General features: G+C 39.2%; 1 protein-coding gene across 1 annotated transcript in view; it reads left to right on the plus strand.

The window, feature by feature from the left end:
• The window catches only part of KDM5A (lysine demethylase 5A), a 49,858-nt gene that overhangs the window by 14,575 nt on the left and 14,960 nt on the right, over positions 1–20,323 (plus strand). Inside the window, exons 8-20 of the mRNA XM_057428101.1 lie at positions 1,156–1,314; positions 3,676–3,795; positions 4,859–5,017; positions 6,535–6,716; positions 8,439–8,601; positions 9,437–9,556; positions 10,620–10,814; positions 10,914–11,095; positions 11,372–11,496; positions 11,766–11,916; positions 15,215–15,332; positions 18,526–18,881; positions 19,360–19,498. Of these exons, the coding sequence (XP_057284084.1) occupies positions 1,156–1,314; positions 3,676–3,795; positions 4,859–5,017; positions 6,535–6,716; positions 8,439–8,601; positions 9,437–9,556; positions 10,620–10,814; positions 10,914–11,095; positions 11,372–11,496; positions 11,766–11,916; positions 15,215–15,332; positions 18,526–18,881; positions 19,360–19,498 (2,169 nt within the window). The remainder of the gene's footprint in view (positions 1–1,155; positions 1,315–3,675; positions 3,796–4,858; positions 5,018–6,534; positions 6,717–8,438; positions 8,602–9,436; positions 9,557–10,619; positions 10,815–10,913; positions 11,096–11,371; positions 11,497–11,765; positions 11,917–15,214; positions 15,333–18,525; positions 18,882–19,359; positions 19,499–20,323) is intronic.

Genomic DNA, 20,323 nt, shown 5'->3' on the forward strand with positions numbered 1-20,323 from the left:
AGCAATGTCCTTCAGAAATATATTATTGCATAGCTAGGAAGTTGCATTCTTAACTAGGCTGGGAAACTAATGTGGTGTTTCACATCAAGTATTTAACACTACTGTGTTAACCTAATCAGATTAAAAGCATATGGTTTTATGACATCTTGACGAAAAAAACATAACCCCAAAGCAACTCCACTGCTTCTGGTGTTATTTTGAGCTACATGAAGCAAATAAGCATAGCCTGAGTTGCCCACTATTCCCTGATGGAATAGTAGCAGAATTTGGAGCAAGTGTTATTAATGAAGTTCATGTTGTAGTAAAAATTTATACAGAAGATAATTTTTTCAGCTGTGATACAGTAATACAAGGTTTATTCATTTAGACTGTTACAGATCTTCAGTACTATGTTTAATTAAAAGTCCTTTGAACAATACAGGAAGCAATAGCAAAGAAAATCTGAAACTTGTTGGTAGGGTTTTCTCTTTGGTCCTTGAGACTATTTCCCAGTCAGTGTTATTGAGAGATTATTGGACAGACACCTGCAAAAATTGTTTGCTATTGTATTGGGATTAATTTTTCCTTCTTATCCCTTGGAGTTTTTAGCCTTCATTTTAGAGAAAATAAGAAAGAATTTGGTACCATTATGTGGAGGTTTCCTTCCTTTCCCCTTGGATTTGTAGATTGAACTCTCTGGGTTTTTTTTCTCTGTTCTTTTCCATTGCAGAGGTGATCACTGTCCATCACTGGAAGTGATGACATGTATGTGTCTTAAAAATGTTTTGGAGATTATCCTCAGCCATGTGCTCTTTGTAAGGATGTAGTTTTCTATGACATGGGCCCAATGGGAGGGAGTTCTAAAAACTGCAACCTACTCTTTTTTGAATAACATAAATGACATGCTACTTTGAGTAATTAAAAAAACAATTATCCAATTGAACTGGATAGTTACTTTGCAGCACCCAAAGTCCCCCTGTCCCCATGTATTGCTGCTTTGTGAAATTGAAGCATAATTGTTAATTTTCAGTGATTCTCAAAAAAGAGGAGACTCCATTGATGTTCATGTATCGAACTTCAGGATTACGTCTTTTGTTCCTTAGTGTAAGGAAGGCAGGACCTGGATGAGGAAAGTTTTTGTAACTTTTTGTTTTCTTTTCTGTTTTTTCTCCACAGGTTGATCTGTATGTTTGCTTATTCTGTGGCAGAGGAAATAATGAGGACAAACTGCTACTGTGTGATGGATGTGATGACAGCTATCACACTTTTTGCTTGATTCCTCCTCTACCTGATGTACCCAAGGGTGACTGGAGGTGTCCAAAGTGTGTTGCTGAGGTACAGTTCAAGAACTGTTCAAGCTTTGTGTGTATACTTGTGTTCCTGGAAAGATCAGAAGAGCAGTTCAGCTCAGTGCCATTCCATCTGGGTAGAAGCCATGGTTTTGTTTGGCATATTGTCAAGATGAGCTGTGCATCTCCAGATGTTCTTGGTTGGTGAGCCATAAGGAAAAAGAAAGTTTTCTTCTGGAGCTTGAATGTAACCTTTGTTTATTATACGGCTATGTGACAGCTAAAACTTTGGCCTTTGTGTGCTAAGAGGTGAAACTCAATTTGATAAGCCGGTAGTGGGAAATCAGGTTGAGAAGTAGGGTGGTGATAGATGTTTCAGCATAGCAATGAGGCATTTTGAAAACTCTGAAAGTATGCAATTTGATCATAACGGACATTTGATTATTGGCAAGTCATTGTGATGATGTTCAGAATAGTGGGTAGTAGAAAGTGAAGGAACTAATTTAAAAATTGTAGCTATTTTAGTTTTGGTTTAGACAAAAAAAGGAACTGAGGCCCCAAAAGTGGGAACTAGTTGAATTTAATTGTTAAAAAACGAGGAGCTACCAGCTTCCAAGAAATGAGTGATCAAAAGCTTGAAGGCATCAAACATCATTTGATTGCCTTAATTTTGCAAGCTCAGGAAATGGGTAGATGTATAATTCAAAGGAAAAAAGCTTACTGTTTCTAAAGCTGTAATTTTGTGACTAAACTTTTTAGATGGTGTTTTTACAAAAGGAACAGTTGCACACACGTGTGTATGCCCATTTCCCCCCACATCCTCCACACTCTTCCCAGCTGTTGGTTTCTGCTGTTTTCTTTATGGTGGTGTATGAATAGCTGTGCAGCCACATAATGAGGTGCATCAGCTTGCTGCTTTCTAACTTCACCAAGAGAGGCTAGGGTGTCACATGAACTTGGGCAAATGCCGTTGTGAGAGAGGTGGAAATACATAGTTACAGCCAAGGGAAAAGATGCAACTAACCCTTTTCGGCTGCTGCTCAGAGAGTGGATTAAGCTGCTTTTTTATTGCTCCCTTAAGAGAGCACAATGAAGGAGTATTAGCAAACTACAGCAATCCAGTGTGGAGATAATTTAGAGGATATAGGAGTAAATATAGTGACTGCAGTGGTTTAAGAATGTGGACACTTGCAAGAAATTTCTCTACTACTATTGCTAATAAAACCAGGGCTGCATTGTTCCCAAGAAAAAACGCGCACATAGGAATAAAATCGGGAAAGTTAGTGCCAAATAAATTATTACTAGAAAATGATACAAGAAGTACTAGAAAAACTTTGGAAATGCATTGAAAGCAGAAGGAAGAAGGGAAACAACATAGTTAAATTATGTAATGGAGAGTAAACAACGGCAGAAAGATGTTTGAAATTCAGTAGCACTTTTTGCATCAGTTTTTGCTTTAAATGTTAATTGTACACAGATGCTAAATGCAATGTTAATGGCACGGTGCTGGAACAGAAGCTAGGAAGAATAGGGTAAGGGATCTTTATTCAGGTCAACATTGTTAGGCAGTGCTTACAGGTGTAGATTCCCTTTTGCAGCCACCATTGAAGAACTGCTTTGATAAACATAGGGCATAGTCTAGGGATACTTCCTCTTGAAGAAAGAGAAACTACTGATCTCCTGAATTCCTTTCCAGACCTTTCAGTTTGTTTATGACTGAACAGCTGGCTATCAGATAGTTCTATTTCATGTTTGTGTTCAAATATATTTTGTATATAAAAATTGTGTCAAATACAAAGAGTCTGAAAAGGACGCTGTAGAAATGGGTGGGGAGATGAGCTGTAATGTGGACTAATATTTTTTGTGCTCTTGGGGTAATGAGATTAGAACAGTGGAAGACTTGGAGGTTTTCTGTCAGATGGACCATGTCTGCTGTTAGCTGTGTTGCATTGTTTTATTTCCTTGTTCCTCTTCTGTGTACTTCCGCAGTGCCAAATCCGTTAACGATTTGCTGCCTTGGTAAGACTGAAGTACATTCAGGGTTTCTTCCTGTGCAGTTACTCCACAGGTGCTTGAATCCAGTGTGTCTAAGAACTGTTTTATGGCTAAGCATCTTGTGTTCTGTCTTACTTTGTGGCTGGCAGCAGTAGGTGACAAAACTTAAGTTTTGGACAGGAAAGCAGGAGTGTGTAACACTGGGGTTTATCACTTTAGATTAGCTTCTGTATAATTAATCCTGTTCTGTTACCGTTGTGGTAGGACTTCCTTTGCTGAGAATAACACTCAAAACTGATAGCTTATTGTGTTTGGGAAGGACTCAGATGGACACTAGATTTTTTTTTGCTAAAAAATGTAACTGTATCATAATCTGCTGCAAGGAACAATGTTTTCATGTTCTCTCTCCCAGGAATGCAACAAACCCCGTGAAGCCTTTGGATTTGAACAAGCTGTCAGGGAATATACTCTCCAGAGCTTTGGTGAAATGGCTGATAACTTCAAGTCTGATTATTTCAACATGCCAGTCCATGTGAGTTTCAACTTTTTGCTGTGATTCCTTGTAGGGGAAAAAGAGTGTTCAGCTGATCCTGGATTTTTGCTTTTTTTTTTTAAAGAGGCACCATAAGTTTCAAACATGTAAACAAATCATTTAGCTTTCTGGCATCTGGTCTCATTTCAACTTCATTTCACCCTTTTCTTGTGATGTATAGATAAGTTATTGCTTGTTAGGGTAAACCTTATTGGCCATGCTGTGTTCTTGCCCTTTTTGAATCATTGAACCAGTTATCTTGTTCTTGTTTGGCAAAGGGGTCTTTCTTCTGCCCTTCCTATGGCTTTTGTCTTGGTTTAGTTTGTTCAGAGGATAAATCATTGTTTTCCTCCCTGTTACAGTGTTTTCTTGTAGGCAGTTCAATAGGCTGAGTCTGTCTGATAATAATGGTTTGTTTTTTTTGTCCTGCATCTCAGCAGCATTTTTAAAACTAGTGTTTCTGCTTTGGCACGCTTCCATGAATCCACTGCTGCATGCAGCACCAAGCTCCTCCTCTTAGGGTTCTTTGGTAATTTATGGGCATACTTCCTAAAGCTTCTACTTTTTGAAGGTTTGCAGTTCATGATACAACTTTGGGAAGCAGAGCAAAATGAGGAGCAAAGCGTATTTTACAAATACACTTTATAAACGCATATAAGGGAATTGTAATGAGCTATATGAAGATTATCCCGTTGAATACAGTTCTTTATCTGAATTTCCTTACTGTTAGAAGTTCTGGTCATTAACTTCTGAAATAGTTTGGAATTTTCATGCTTTCATTTGCTGCTTGGCTGCTGCTGGCTGTCTCCTTCTCCCCTTTTTAGCTGTACTTCTGGTAAACCCATCTTTTGGCCTTTTTATTCATGCCATCTCTTAATGTGTGGCATCCTATTGCTGTTACATTGCAGCCACTACTAAGGATTACAGACCAAACCCTATGACTTTGAAGAGGTGGAGGGTAGTGAGGGAGTGGCTGTGGGATTCATGAGGGATTTATTGCATGAATGACAACTTTTATGTTGGGTCTTATCTGTGCATGCCCTAACATCTTTTCTGCTTTTAGATGGTTCCCACCGAGCTTGTAGAAAAAGAATTCTGGCGATTGGTGAGCAGCATAGAAGAAGATGTCATTGTGGAATATGGGGCTGATATCTCATCCAAGGACTTTGGAAGTGGCTTCCCAGTGAAGGATGGCCGACGAAAGCTGATGCCAGAGGAGGAGGTGAGGAACAGGATATGTAAACTGACCCCATTCTTTGCTCTGCATAAGATTTCACAGTAAGAATTCAGGTCAGAAATCAGTGTGGATTTTTTTTTTCTCACGAAGAAGCTGCTTAAGACTTTTGCATGCACTTAACATTCCATTTGAGCACGGCATTAATCTGGTATCTTAAGTTCTTTTCCAGATCTGGTTGCAGACAGCTAAGCTGCTTTTTGTGATTTAAATCACACCTGGTTTGTATCACTTAGTCTCAACAGGCAAAATGTGCAAGTTGTTACATTATGTCTGAGTATGAGGGAGCTGATAAGATTCTTTTTTTTTCTTGTTCCAAACCCTTTTGTTACAGACTTAGCTACAGATACATAATGCTAACCTCCTTAGGAGGTTCATAATAGGTAAACCAGAAATACGGGATTTAGCTTGTTTCTCTGACCATGCATACTGTAAGAATGAAAAGATGTAAATACAGCATTCTATTATAGAAAATTTTATGAAGAACATTTGGTAAGTATATTATCAATCTTTCCCTCAGATCTTACTTTAGCATATCAATTTTCTGGCTGCTTATATGTTTAAATTCAGGCAAAATGAGAGTAAAGGTGTGATTTCATCATTACATGACCCAAAACCAATTTATACTGATCACTGGAAGAGTTAATCCTGCTCACTGTTGTCTTCCTACCCGAACCTTTGTTGGCTATGCAGGGGTTGTGTAGCTGCTCAGTGAGTCAGAACTGCTTGCTGATCTATTTGGATGAAAATATATTTTCTAGCCAGATCACTTAAGTAATCTGACTTGCTGCATTGTCTTTATAGTGTCAGAGCAAAGGAAATGGCAGGGAGGTGTGGCAGAGCTGAGGGTGTGACCGGTCTGCTTTCAGGAGGTAGACTAATGTTAAAAATAGTAGTGAGCTTTTAAGGCAGTCTGTTTGATTTCTAATTTTTTGTACAAATTGTATGTATTTGAAGGTGAAGGTGGGATTGCTTGACTCTAGTGATGCTGTCTTCCCAGAAATGAGCGTGTAGGAATCTCTCCTCTTGAGAAACTTTTTGAAGTAATATATAAAGATCATCAAGATAAACTGCAGTGCAGTAAAGCAGGTCTTAAAAAAGCTGGAATAATAACATAAGATTCACTGTGCTGTTTACAGTCTGAAGTTACTCGATTTTACTGTGGGATTTCAATCTTTTCTCATTCTCCTAGTAGTGCTGGTATTTTGTTCCGCCATAAAAGCATGGAACCTATAAACTTGAAGGAGGGGAACCAAAGCCTAAGTGTATAAGCCTTGATCCAAAGAATATATATGTTAAAATTCTAGGACTGGACTTAAATCTTGGTCTTGATAAATTGCTGATTAAGGTATCTCAGGAATTATTTCTTAGTTTTGATGCTTCATTACTGCAGAATATTACCCACTCTCTACTGTCAAAATGCATAAGCTGATCTTTTCCTTTTGTGAGTTGGTGTCCTTTTGTACTTCCGATTTGTTTAGTATTTTGTCCTTTTTTTTTGGCAGGATTATGCACTCTCTGGTTGGAACTTGAATAACATGCCAATTCTAGAACAATCAGTCCTTGCTCACATCAATGCAGATATCTCTGGCATGAAGGTACCTTGGCTGTATGTAGGGATGTGCTTCTCCTCATTTTGCTGGCATATTGAAGATCATTGGAGCTATTCCATCAACTACCTGCATTGGTATGGAGTCTCCTTTGTGTATTTATGTTATGCTGCCCTGTTTGCCCTTAGTAAATGTGTAGTTCTACTTGGAAGTGCCTATGCATGCTGGTGACATTTAACCAAAAATCTAAATGGGATGAGCAGTCCATATTCTCAGGTTAATTAAAAGTGAATACAGATACTATTCTAAGCACTTCAGTGTTTTTCATCAACTGATTAAATATTCTGTGTTGCCAAAAATCCAGTATCACTGCTTTACAGGCTCACGTCCTTTCTAAGGAACCTTTTGGTTTTGAACTGAGTTACAGTTCACTGGTTCATGATTTAAAGTTGGTGTGCCCCTATGTTGGAAATGGAGGCTGCTGCCTAATGGCTTACACAGGCATTGGAGCTGACAGTTCATCAGCAGATCTGTGCATACACAAAAATACTATTCAAGAGAAGAGAAATTTTAGAGTCTTTTAGAATGATCCTAGAAGTGTTCTGGTGTTCAGCTTTGGTGTTTGAAAAGAAGAGTTGTGACAGATTAACTTATTTCCATTACAGTCTTCCCAGTCATGAGGCTCAGTCACAGTGGATGGATTGGGGCGAAAGAAGGGGGAAGTTGTCAAAAGCACCCCTTTAGAATAGAAGGCTTGCTGTACATCTTGTAAGGATGAGTTGATGGCCTTATTCTGTGATTGCACACTTCTGGAGAAGCATGTTTGCTATTAAAATCTAGTCTGCGCTTCAGGGGGGAATTAGTTTTGTTTTTAAGCTCAGTTATTGTTCTCAGCATGTTATCAACCAGATCAGTATATAAGGGGCTGGTGTCAGCTGGTGAATTCCCGCAGCCCAGATGAGTAGAAACCTACTACTAACTGTGTCCTACCAGCAGGTGTCACTGAAGCCTGTAGGAACCGCAGAAAATGCTGTCTTGTCTAACTTTGGGATGGTTGGCGACAAGATCATTCATATGGTTAAATAGTGCTGTGTAAGTGATTTCAGATATTTCAGCAGACTACTGCTTATACTTAATAAAATAAAATAAACCAGCACCTCAGCACTATAGAGACAAGATGGAGTCTTAACCAAAATAAAGTGTAATGAGGGACTGAAATAATACGTAGTCAAGTAATTTTCTGTTTAGTTTTTATCTTGTTCATCTTTTTTTTCTGTCGTACTTAACTAACTCATATTATTAGGAATTTTTTATCCTAAGAGTCCAGTGAACCACTGGTTTTCAGTAACTGGTTATGTATATTAGAAGGATTGCTTATATTTTATTGTACTCTGATGTTTTATTTTTTTCCACTCCTGCTTAGCTGGTGTACTATTCCACTATTCTATGGTTTCAGGAATATGACTACTCGAGGCCTAATTGAGTGAGTGGAGGAGTATCATGATCTCTTTTTCTCTTAAACATTACCTGTGAATTAAACTTACTTTCTTTTTCCTAAAGGAAAATTATAGTCTATTTTATCCAATTAGAACATCATAAATGACAATTATCATCCACATACAGCTTGTAATGGCAAATCTGGTGCCAAGTATGTTGAGAACTGTGTTGCAGTTTGATTTTTCAGATAAGAATAATACATCCTGAAGAAGGCTGTTGTTGATTAAAGATATCTTTGTGTCTCTGTGCAAAATATATGGCTTGTGTGGACAGTGCGGCCAGGTTTGAGGTCTCTTCTGCGGTTGGGTGGCAGCATTACTTTTAAGTAACGTGTTTATTATTTATTTGTTGTTTTTTGTTAGGGGAGAACCAAAGACGTGGTATGGCGTGCCCTCTCATGCAGCAGAGCAGCTAGAAGATGTGATGAAGGAATTGGCTCCTGAGCTATTTGAATCCCAGCCTGACCTCCTGCATCAGTTGGTCACTATTATGAACCCCAATGTGCTGATGGAACATGGTGTACCAGTGAGTAGCACATGAGCATTTTTTACATAAGTACTTCTATGCGCTCTGTTTTTCATCCCGTTTCACATTAGTGTAACAGTGGTTTGGCATAACTGAGGAATTTCCATGGTGGACATTAACATGTTCAGCTCATTAGTTCTGTGGTGTTTTTTTAAAACGGTTTTCTAGTGTCTTCCCTAGACTTACCATGAAATTTAAGTTACCTTAAATCAGAAGTGACTGTCAGGCTTCTTATATAAAATACCGTACAGAACAAGTGTAAATTGTGTTACATTTATTTTTTTTAATTAAAAAGCCCCAGCCTGCCATAGCAGCAAGTTTGTAGAGCACTTTTCATCTTTTTATGTTAAAATACTTGGTTTATGTTCAGAAGAAATCTCAGCGTTACAAAATGCTTTTTTGACCAAACATAATTAACTGCAGACTTTAAGCAGCAGTCACTATCATTTCCTTTTGTCTCAGTATAAATTTCCTCCCTGGCAAATACCCCAAGAAAACAAACCATAAACTGGTTCCAGCTTTTGCACTGTTTCCAGAAGCTTTTGCACTTTGTGGTACAATGGATTAAATGATGATAGAGAGACATCCCTTTTGGGATTCATAAGGAGAATTTTTAACTGTTGGCATATATATTCAGCTTTTTTGAGTAAGACTATTGAGGATTGACTTTAAGAAGACAGAACCAATCCTCACCACTGCTGGGGTAGTTACATTCCATGTGATTTCTGTAGAAGTAGTGTTCAAATGTCTTGTAATTATGTGTTTTTAACTCTGTTGCAAGTTTCATACCTTTTTCCTATTTGTTTTTTTTCCCCTTTATTCTCACTTGTATTAGGTATACAGGACCAATCAGTGTGCTGGCGAGTTTGTTGTGACCTTCCCTCGTGCCTATCACTCTGGATTTAACCAGGGATACAACTTCGCTGAAGCTGTGAACTTCTGCACTGCTGACTGGGTCTGTTCCGTTTGTATGTGTTTGCTATGTCTTGCTAGGTGGCCTTAACAAGGAAGAATTAATTACCTGAAGAGTAGTCTTTTAAGTCATATAATATGTTCTATATTAATAGTTCCTGGTACAACAGTTAACAACTGATGTTTCTGTTACACAAAATAATTTGATGAGCACATAATTTTAAGCAGTTTCAAACTGAAACTTTGGTATATGGTCTTCCTTTTTAAGTATTGGTCTAATGAAAAAGTGACATTTGCAATACCTTCAGCTAGTATTTGTGATGCCTAATGCCTCTTTCTGAATTTGATACATATTAACATACTGTCATGAACAGCTGTTGTCATTTGAACGTTGGAGTAGGCATACTTTTTGCTTCTTTGTGCCAGCTCATTGCACCTTTTAATCATGTGCTTATTCTAATATCCATGCTTACACCACAGCATGGCTTGTGTGGATTCTTTAGTAAGTGGTCAAAAGTGTGTTCTGTTACTCTCCAGGGTTTACAGTTGGAGATTATGATCTCATCTGTAGTTTATCTATGTCTACCTTCTTTTTTGTTACCTGCATGTAGGAACTTTTATCTTTAATCAGAGAATGGTATTCATTTGTCAGAAAAATTGTCTGCAAGATTAACAGTGTGTCAGTGTTCTTTTGCTTTAAAAGACACAAAATCAGTGATAACCGATTTTGGTTAATTCAAGTCATCTAGTTAAATGTCCGTGTCCAAGCACAGTAATAGCTGGAGGACAATGCATTCACCTTAAGGTAGAACAGATGACTTCTTTTTGATGCCAGTTTCCTTCCATTGGAAGTAGAAAGGGCTTAGGACAACTCTTAAACTTGTGTTTGAAAGTTGGGCATGTTACGTTGTCAGATACCCCCACACTACAGATATCTCTTTGTCCTCATCTGTGACATGACTTAAGGTGGTTATAAGTGGGTCTGTCCCATAAGATAAACTCTCTTAGTCTCAGTCTTTCCCAGGATTTGTCGAAGGAAAGTGGAAGCCAAGAGATCATCTTGAAGCTGCTTTTCCCAGAATGACAGATGTAATTTTTTTCTGTAGCTTCCCATTGGACGTCAGTGTGTGAGTCATTACCGAAGGCTGGGACGTCACTGTGTTTTCTCCCATGAAGAGCTAATCTTCAAGATGGCTGCAGATCCAGAGTGCTTGGATGTTGGGCTGGCTGCCATGGTTTGTAAGGAGATGACTCTGATGATAGAGGAAGAGACACGATTAAGAGAGTCTGTTGTACAGATGGTGAGTAATGAAAGACAACTCTTATTCTGCTTCCCCACCCACCCTCCGGCCTGGATTAGAGAATTTTAGCAAGTGTCCTATTTATTTTTTTTTTTTAAGGGGGTGTTGATGTCTGAAGAAGAGGTGTTTGAACTGGTTCCAGATGATGAGCGTCAGTGCACAGCTTGCAGAACCACGTGCTTCTTGTCAGCTCTTACATGTTCCTGTAATCCTGAGCGTCTGGTGTGCTTATACCATCCATCTGATTTATGTCCATGTCCCATGCAGCAGAAGTGTCTAAGGTACACAGGATATTTTTTTTCTCCTCTGCTTTTCTACCATATCCAATAGTTTGCTGGAGATCAGTGACCAAATACAGCCTTTGGCCATACTTCTGTCTACTTTTTTAAGAAATATTTGTATCCTTTGCTGTTTCTTGGTTCCCAGGCAGCCGGTATTATACATGTTCTGCCTTTGTTGCCTTGTTGTAGCTGGAAAAACTCAATATAAGCACTATCCTTTTTTTTTTTTGTATGGGCCATTAATACCCTTTCTGTATTTTCTTCCTGTATCTCCAGGTACCGGTACCCACTAGAAGACCTTCCTTCTCTACTGTATGGGGTGAAAGTTAGAGCACAGTCTTATGACACATGGGTCAGTAGAGTTACAGAGGCTCTGTCTGCCAATCTCAACCACAAGAAAGGTCAGACTTCTGTCATTTGTAGTAGGATGTCCTGAAACTCCTACATTTGTTTTGTGTTCTCATTTAATGAAACACTGTGTATTGTTTAGCGGGAAAAAGAAAATGAGTGTATTGTTTAGTGGAAAAAAAGAAATCAGCTAATCTGAGTGTAATGCAACTTATCATTCTGCATTTAAGGTTGATCTAGCCTTTGCAACCTTGATTGAAGGCATTTGAAGCAGTCTGAAGTATTTTTTGTTTTACATGCAAATTATGTGCTGTTATTACAGATGTGATTGAGCTGAGAGTAATGTTGGAGGATGCTGAAGACAGGAAATATCCAGAGAATGATCTTTTCCGCAGGCTCAGAGATGCTGTGAAAGAAGCAGAGACCTGTGCTTCAGTAGCACAGCTGCTTCTGAGCAAAAAGCAAAAACACAGGTAGGACAGGCATTTTTTCAGCAGTTCCTGGCTTTCTTTTTTGCCGCTTGTTTGGCCCTGGAAATGTAAGAATCCTGAGACCTCACTGCCTTCTAACTTCTTTCAGCATTTCCTGTCCTTAGTGCTGTGACTCATTGAGAGGTAGGGGAGACAGGTACAGTGACACAAAGGGCCAAAAAATGGACTTGCTTGGAATGTGTTAAACCTACTGTTTTCAGCTGACTCATGTACTGAAATGTGAAGTCTCTTGGGTGAAGCTGTGTGTCTGATCACTCATCAGGTATTTCTCTGAATGTGTGGGAGAACTGTAAGGAAAGACAACTAGAGGGAAAAACATAATGACAGTGAGTCTTGATATTGAATCACAGAATGTTTAGGGTTGGTAAGGACCCAAAAGATCATCTAGTTCCAGCCCCCCCTGCCGTGGGCAGGGACACCTCACACTAGACCAGGTTGCTCCAAGGGCTGTCCAACCTGGCCTTGAGCACTGCCAGGGACGGGGCAGCCACGGTTTCTCTGGGCAACCTGTGCCAGTGCCTCACAGTAAAGAACTTCTTCCTAATATCTAATCTAAATCTGCCCCCTGTCACTTTAAAGCCATTCCCCATTGTCCTGTCACTACTTGCTCTTGTGAGTCTTTGCATTTTAGGTAGCAGGGCTAAGAACATAGCTTAAAGGAATGGAAAGCAAATCTGTTAAAACACTGGATTGCAAAGCAAAATGTTTGAAAAGAATGAAGTACCAATTATGGTGGTTGAGGTCAGAACAGTTCTGTCTTCTGGTACATCATTTCTCAAAGATACTTATAATTTTACCAGCCATTCTGAAGTTGCAGTATGTGTTGTAATGATGGTGGATTTACTGCAAGATGAAAAGGAAAGGTGTCTTGCCAGCATTGACTGAAACAGAAGGATCTTGGGAAGCAGTGTAGAGAGCAGAAACAGTCCATAGTTTGAGCCAGTCTTTTTCTTCTTGGGAAGGACCATGGGAAGCAGTGATATGTGGCTGAAAAATAGTGGCTTGCCTCAGTGACTTCTGCCAGTTTAGACTCACTTAGTTCTATTTCCAGCCTTGCCTGTGACTGCCTCAGTGACACTCAGCAATCTGCTGGATGTGTCCCCTTGCTCTGCTCTCATGAGCCTTCAGCAGTGTGTTCTTCCTTCTCTCCTGTGAATTCTGTGCACTGAATAAAAGTCCCGTAGAATCATTTGATCAGGTGATCGTAACTTTTGTGCCAGCAGTTGTGCGGTAAACTTACGGCTTGCATTTTCTCTTACTGTAAGATTTGGCTTTGCAGTTGGTTGGGGTTTTTTGCATGTGTAGCTTTTGTGTATAACTTAAGACTTTTCCAGGAAGGGAATAAAAAATAAATACTTTGTTAATTGCAATACACACATTTACTACCCAGAATGTAACATGTTACAGTTCCTTGAATATGAATGCTGAAATATTAGTTACACCACAGATGGAAGTATAACACCTGATGAAATTGAAAAGCTCTGTTATAAAATAGAGATGCATTTTTGCTGTATATGAAGGGAAAGGAAGGCTGTCCTTTGGCTTTTATTGCTTGTAGGGGCCCACTACCACAGAGGTAGCTTAGAACTGTGGTCTTGGTGAGGAAAGCAGTGCTGCAGAGGTTGCATTGCCCTTTTCTTAGTGAATTTTAATTATTTTGGTAGCTCCCAGGTGTTCCTGGACTGTTACTGCTTCCTCCTCCTCCTGCTGTTGGAGTGTGTCAGCCTTCTCTCAAAAGACTTGCCTTCAGTTAATTATTTGCTGGATTTCCAGCACTGTCCCAAGAAACACAAGGGGTAGGAAGATTTGACAGCTTTCAGTGGTGTGTCCGATGTAAAGCTGAAAGAATTCCATGGGGAAAAAGAAAAGGACTCAGATGTGTATTTCAGGGCTGTTGTATGCTAAATAGCAGTATGTTACAAAATTGAGGTTTGAGACATTTTTGAAGCCTTTTTGATGAACAGTGTTAGGGAATTTAAATATAGAGGTCATGTTCAGCTGCTTCTTTTATGTTTATGTTCATGTTTAATACATAGAGAAGGATCACATTTACACAAAGGATGAGGCTGTTAAAAAGGCAAATTAAAAATGAGTGTTCAAACAAAACAGTTTGGCAGAGACTAAAGCAGCAACAAACATGGTCAAATGTAGCAAAAGAAAATCTATCCTTTATACATCTGATTATATATAAACCTAAAAAAATAGGTAATGTGTAGCTGTGAATATGTGTTCAATATTCCAAGCCTCTATCTCTCCCTGCTGTTGAAAGTTGTGAGTTTCCATAGGCAGGGATAGTTGCATCTCTTTGTGCCGCATCTCATGCAGTGTGCTGTGCCATCTCCTGTGGCAGTCTGTGGTTGGACTAGGGACAGAATGACACTGCCATGTTTCAGAGAGGGTGCCTTCCGGCAGGTCCAGTGCAGCCACTATTCCTTCTCACTGTTGTAGCAAGTCAAAGTCCCCAGTATTCTTCCCTCCCCAAGTTTTTGATAGAGTGTAATTATGTTTGATTATTAATCTAAAATGTTACTTCTACAGCTACATTTAAGTCTGTATTTAAGTCTGTAGGTTGAAAGTTTTTTTTGGTTTATGTTCCTATAGTAATAAAATGTAGATTCATTAGCAGGCAACAGCTCTTCAGTGTTTAAAATCTGGCTTGCTTGTGTAGTTGTTATGCCTGCCGGTGATACGTATACCAAGTGTTTAATTTGTGTAGTGTGTCACTTTTAAGTCTTACTGCATTCAGTGGGCTTGTTATACTTGCCTCATGTGATATTTAATGGAAATGTCTTTGCAGAATGTGTCCTACTTAATAGCCTTCTTCTGTTGCAAGGCCAGTTTCAGCAGTTTACTGGCTACAAGAGAGTAAGATACAGAAAATAAGACTTCTTTTCAGAGCTTGCTGCTGTTACATACCTCAGACTTCTTGTCAGTGCCTGCCATGGCAGTCAACCTCTTGAGCTACTTAAAGAAGGCTTTTTGGGACTATGTTCTCTTGCCTCTTTAGAACAAACTCCATTTGAAAGTCATCTAGACAATCGCACCTTGGAAGAGCAGGGTGGATTCTCTTGAAGATGTGTAGAGGTCGTATATTAAAATTAGTTTTCAAGATTTTGGAATTCTTCTGGAGTTTGGGGTTTTTTGAGTTCTGAAATGATACAGTTATTATTTTTTTTTTAGCATCTTGGGAATCTTGATAGCTTTCTGTCACTGGGAGTAAATTCGGGGATCATCATCTTTCCTCTCACCTAGTGTTGTCTAATTACGTCTTTTCATACAGCCGACAGAGCCAAGATAGTGGAAGGACAAGGACCAAGCTAACCATGGAGGAGCTTAAAGCATTCGTACAGCAGTTATTTAGCTTGCCCTGTGTTATTAGCCAGGCTCGACAAGTAAAGGTAAGTTTGCATCTGCTTCTCAGGTAATGTCATGCTGTCTATTTGTTTCTGGTTTTGTGGTATGGTTTTTTTTTTGTTTGAAACATAATATCACCTGTTGTAAAGGATGAAAGCCTTTTTCATTAAGGATCAGTCCTGCACTGGCAGAGATGGATTGAATGGGGTGTTTTATTTCCAGCTTCTAATATAAAGCAAGTAGCTGCTTTGCAATAATGTGTGTAGCCTCAAGACGGGAAGTAAAAGACTCTGGATAAATCTAGCTCAGTGTCTTCCTGCTTTACTGGGTAATCTTGCTGTTGTCATGTTTTTTGCTGATGCCATGTTGCCCCTCATAATATCCATAATGGAATGGTAATATATATTTCATGCTCATTTGCAAGCATATCTTTTTAAGTGGGCAGCGATGACATTTGTACATTTATGCTAGTGTAGCCTTAGCAGCTTAATATGTGGGGTTCAATTTGGTATTCTAAGCATGGATATCTATGAGGTTGTCTGTAAGGTATTCCATCTGGCATCCATTGCTGTTCTGGAAGAATGCCTTAGCTCTTGTGTAGCAGTCTAGGACAGCTCAGGGTGGTCAGCTTTAGGCAAACAAACAGAGCATGCTACATGACTATGCATGTGCTTTTCCAGGTGCCTGTTGCAATGGGCATTTGTCAGATGGGGTGGTCTTGCTGTAGCTAAAGCAAGATAAAAGATCCATCCTCTGTGCTTGTGGCTGTACAAGTGGCCCAGTTTTATCTCTCTGAACCAGTTACTCTTAATCCAGCATCATTAATGCTATCTGTAGTTGTGGAATTTTCAGTATATGTTGGGTTTTTTTTTCTGAAGATTACACTGGTGTGCTTGTTTATGGGAGAGGGAAAGCAGTGCCACATTGGCAATTGTTCTGTAAATACTCCTCTGCCTTACTTTCCAAGTTATAGTCCTCTTAATCTGTATGCATGGCCTGCATTTCTTATCCTTCCTATATATCTTTGCACCTGTCTTTGAATGAATCTAGTCCTAGACTAGTCCAGATCAAACTGATTCCTCTGGCTGCTATTATCATTTGTCACTCTGGCAGTCTGTATCATAGCAAGTGTTTTCAACAGCAGTCTTAATTTGTTTGTGTCACTGATGATGAAATGTTAAATGGTGTTTCACCTGCTAACTAACTTCTAGAAAACTCCTTCAAGAAATATCCTTAAAGATTTTTCACCTTGAGAAATGGCTCTTGAGATGTATGCATTAACCATTTATTAATGCACATGTTCTGTTGATACAGATTTAAGAAAAATATTTAATAGTACTAGATTGAGAGCCTAAAATTCTAAATATTAACATGGGTGCAGCTACCATTTTATATCAATAAACGTACAGTTTGAAAATCAGTCTTGTTTGAGAAGACCTCTTTTCCATGTTTATTAGCATTAGTTACATCCTTCTTCATTCATGAATCCTGTATTAGCTTTTCCATGGTAGTTCAGTGTTGGTATCATGGATAAACTTTATTTTGGACTTTCTTGTCTTTATGATATTGGTATGTTGTTGCTGAAAACCAGTGCCTTCAAAAAGTATAGGACTCCAGGATGCAGAGTTTTCAGGCCTGTTGACACTGATCTTTATCCTTCAAAGATGTTCTTTATTATGTTTCCCAGCAGCTAATAGAGTGGAAAGTATATTATCATCCTCATATGGTAGGATGATTTAGTACACTTCTTTCCACATGCAAACCAGGAATATTTACTAATTCATGAAATTTTATCATCAATTGTTAATAGACCTATAAGATTGTTCTCAAAGGAGGTTTTATGTTTCTAATGTATTTAAAACCTCCTTCTAATTAAGACATAATTTGTAGATGTGGGCATACAATAAACTTAATAATTTTATTTGTATTTTTGTCTAAATATTTTCTCCCAACTACTCTTTCTTCCCCCTGCCCTCAGCCTTAAGAAACTGGATCTGTGTCAAGTACTCTGTGCATGTGTGTGTTCTTGAAGCTTCAACATAATCACTAGCCAATAAAATAAATATTACCATTTTACTGGTTACAAACTATAGACTTTTAGTTCCTGAATGAATTTAGATAATGATCATTTATGATAAGCACTTGCTAACTTCCCGCATGGCATTTGAATGCAATTATCCTTCATAATAAATTGCAAAATAATTGTCATGTTGGATCATGAGTATTTTCTAACACAAAAGGCATTATAATTATTAAACTGTAATAATTCACTGTTGTCACTATGAAGCATTCAGCATATGTTCCCTAAATCAAGATCTTTATCATGTGGATCTTGTTCTTTTTTGTAAATGCCTTCTGATTTCCAGGCAGTCATGAAAAGCAGTATCAGACAAAAAGGGCAGTAAGCTAAGGGTTAGGCAATGCAGTTTTTGCTCCTCATTGTGCCATCGATTTGCTATCAGAGATACCTATCTTTTTGTAAGACTCAGGAGTGAATCAATTGAGTAAAATGGTTGAATGTCCTCGAATGAATCTCCTGCAGAGATTCTTTCTTGTCTGTTTGCCATCTTTGATTTTTTTTCATTGCAGTGCCAAAACATGAGGATAAGGACAACTGCAGCAGTGCAGTTGGATTTCTGTGAAACGCTCTCCTTTCATTAGAGGATTTTGCATTCCCATTTCTTTCCTCTGTACAGTAAACTGTGATGTGTTAAACTGGTGGGCCTGCTTTAGGAAGGAGTAATTTCAAAACTGACTGTCATTATTCTAATGATCTTTTGATATTCATGTCCTTTTACAACTCTGGCTTGTTTTTTCTCCTCAGCATGTTTTGCTCTTTGTGCATTACCATCATTACTGTAATGTCTTTTGACACCAGGTTGAAAGGAATGTTTTCCCCCACTGTTTTAAAATTAATGTTGACCTTGCAGTGCTTAATGTTCTGTTTTGTTGGGAGCTGCAGTAAGTTGCAGTTGTACTGTTTTAGGTACAGACTTTGATGCAGCTCATATGCCCAGTGAATGAGACATTAGGCCCCTGAATGAGTTTAGATGGTCTGTTACTTAATGTGTCAGACTTGATGGCTTGTGACAATGGGCTGGCATTGTGTATAGAAGCTCTGACTGATTATGTGATGATCACATATGAATTCATAGCTGACTGATCCCTCAGTCAGCTTTCCCCTTTGATTCTGTGGGCGTTTTTTTCCTAATTGATTTGTACTATATGTTACTTCAGAATCTGCTTGATGATGTGGAAGAGTTTCATGAACGTGCTCAAGAAGCTATGATGGATGAGATTCCAGACTCTTCCAAGCTGCAGGAGTTGATAGACATGGGCTCTGGCCTTTATGTAGAACTTCCTGAACTGCCAAGGCTGAAGCAAGAACTGCAGCAGGCACGGTGGCTGGATGAGGTGAGATCCACCCTCTTGGACCCCCAGAGGGTCACCCTAGATGTGATGAAGAAGCTGATTGACTCAGGTGTGGGCTTGGCACCACACCATGCTGTAGAGAAAGCCATGGCTGAGCTGCAGGAGCTGCTTACAGTCTCGGAGAGGTGGGAGGAGAAGGCCAAGGTCTGCCTGCAGGCAAGGTGAGTGTTTCTTTACAAATTTTCTTCTTATAGGTCACACACTTCTGGGATTCTCAGCCTCTTTTGAGGAATGTGGTGAAAACTAGGGGCTTTGAAGCTGTAGTGTATGGGCTTTTTACCTAACAGCAGTTTGGTTGCTCAGAGTTGGATTTGAGGTTATTGATGAGTTGCAGAAAGATTGATCGCCTGTCATGCTGCAGGAGGCTGTGATTGTTGCTGTTGTCTTTGCTATTCATCCCCCTTGACAGAAAGCACTGAGTATGCTGCACAGTACCGCTTCCTCAGTGTTACAGTTTGAGTCCATTAGCTTTTCTCACCTTTCCTATTCTTTGGTAACCAACAGTGCCCTCCAGGAGTAGAGCCATGGTATCTTACACTGCAGTGTAGTGATGAAGTTGCATCACCAGCCTGTCACATTTATGGCTGTAGTTATCTGTCATTTTGAGAGAAGGCTGGAATTGAGTTTTTCTTACTCTAGACCACGCCAAAGTATGATGGCTCTGGAGGGCATCGTGAATGAAGCAAGGAACATCCCTGCTTTCCTGCCTAATGTGCTGGCACTGAAAGAAGCCCTGCAGCGGGCTAGAGACTGGACAGCCAAAGTGGAGGCCATTCAGGTAGGGGTTACAGCAGGGTCTGGAATCTTCTGCTTGCATCCTTTTATTTAGACGTATTCTTTATTCTAGTTCCTCTACCCACAAAGGTGACCTTAAGGGAGGCCGTGCTATAGCTGTTAATACATGCTTAGCAGAGCTCATGTGCTTGAATTTCTTTTTGTGCTGCTGTTTCCCCATTGGTTATCCAATTTCTGTTTCCCTTCCTTTTATGCATTTCATGGGGGTTGTAAAAGCTGGCAAATTCATTATGATAAAAATGTAAGTTCCAAATGGTCTTTGGTATTGAAACTCTTTCGCACGCTGTCACTGTAAGCACTTAGCTGCAGCAGCAGATGTTATGGTCGCAGGTGTTTGGTTTTGGAGCTGGCTGTGGGAAGTTTTGATTTTTCTCCCCAAAATGGTGTGTAAGATTTAATGGCACTGATGACCAAAATTTTTGATCTGGAATAGATGAAGTTATGCTACTGTTAGTTAAGTAGCCTCCTCGTCTACTGCTCTACTGACAGAACTTGATCCAAAAAGGACATGGTTTCTGTGATATTTCTAGACATTGATATCTGGACTGCACCTGCTGTTTTTACATCAGTTATTTGTTGGGAACTGAAGTGAGAATCCCAATTGATTTCACATCAGCCTCTGTAGAACTCTTGGATATAGTAGCTTGCTGTTAAGCAGACAGCATTTAAGACAACTACATAGTAATGGAATGTTGTCTTACTCCCTAAGCCAGCTAGCCATGTCAGAATGACTAAAAATAAAACCTCTGAGAGAAGGTTTTTTTAAATAACAGTAAGATTGAAATATTGCCCTCCTTCCCTTTACTTT

Source organism: Pezoporus wallicus, unplaced genomic scaffold (genome assembly GCF_028554395.1).
Source record: "Pezoporus wallicus isolate ANWC-B61680 ecotype Strahan unplaced genomic scaffold, APGP_CSIRO_Pwel_v1 contig_2908, whole genome shotgun sequence".
Classification (NCBI taxonomy): Eukaryota; Metazoa; Chordata; class Aves; order Psittaciformes; family Psittacidae; genus Pezoporus; species Pezoporus wallicus.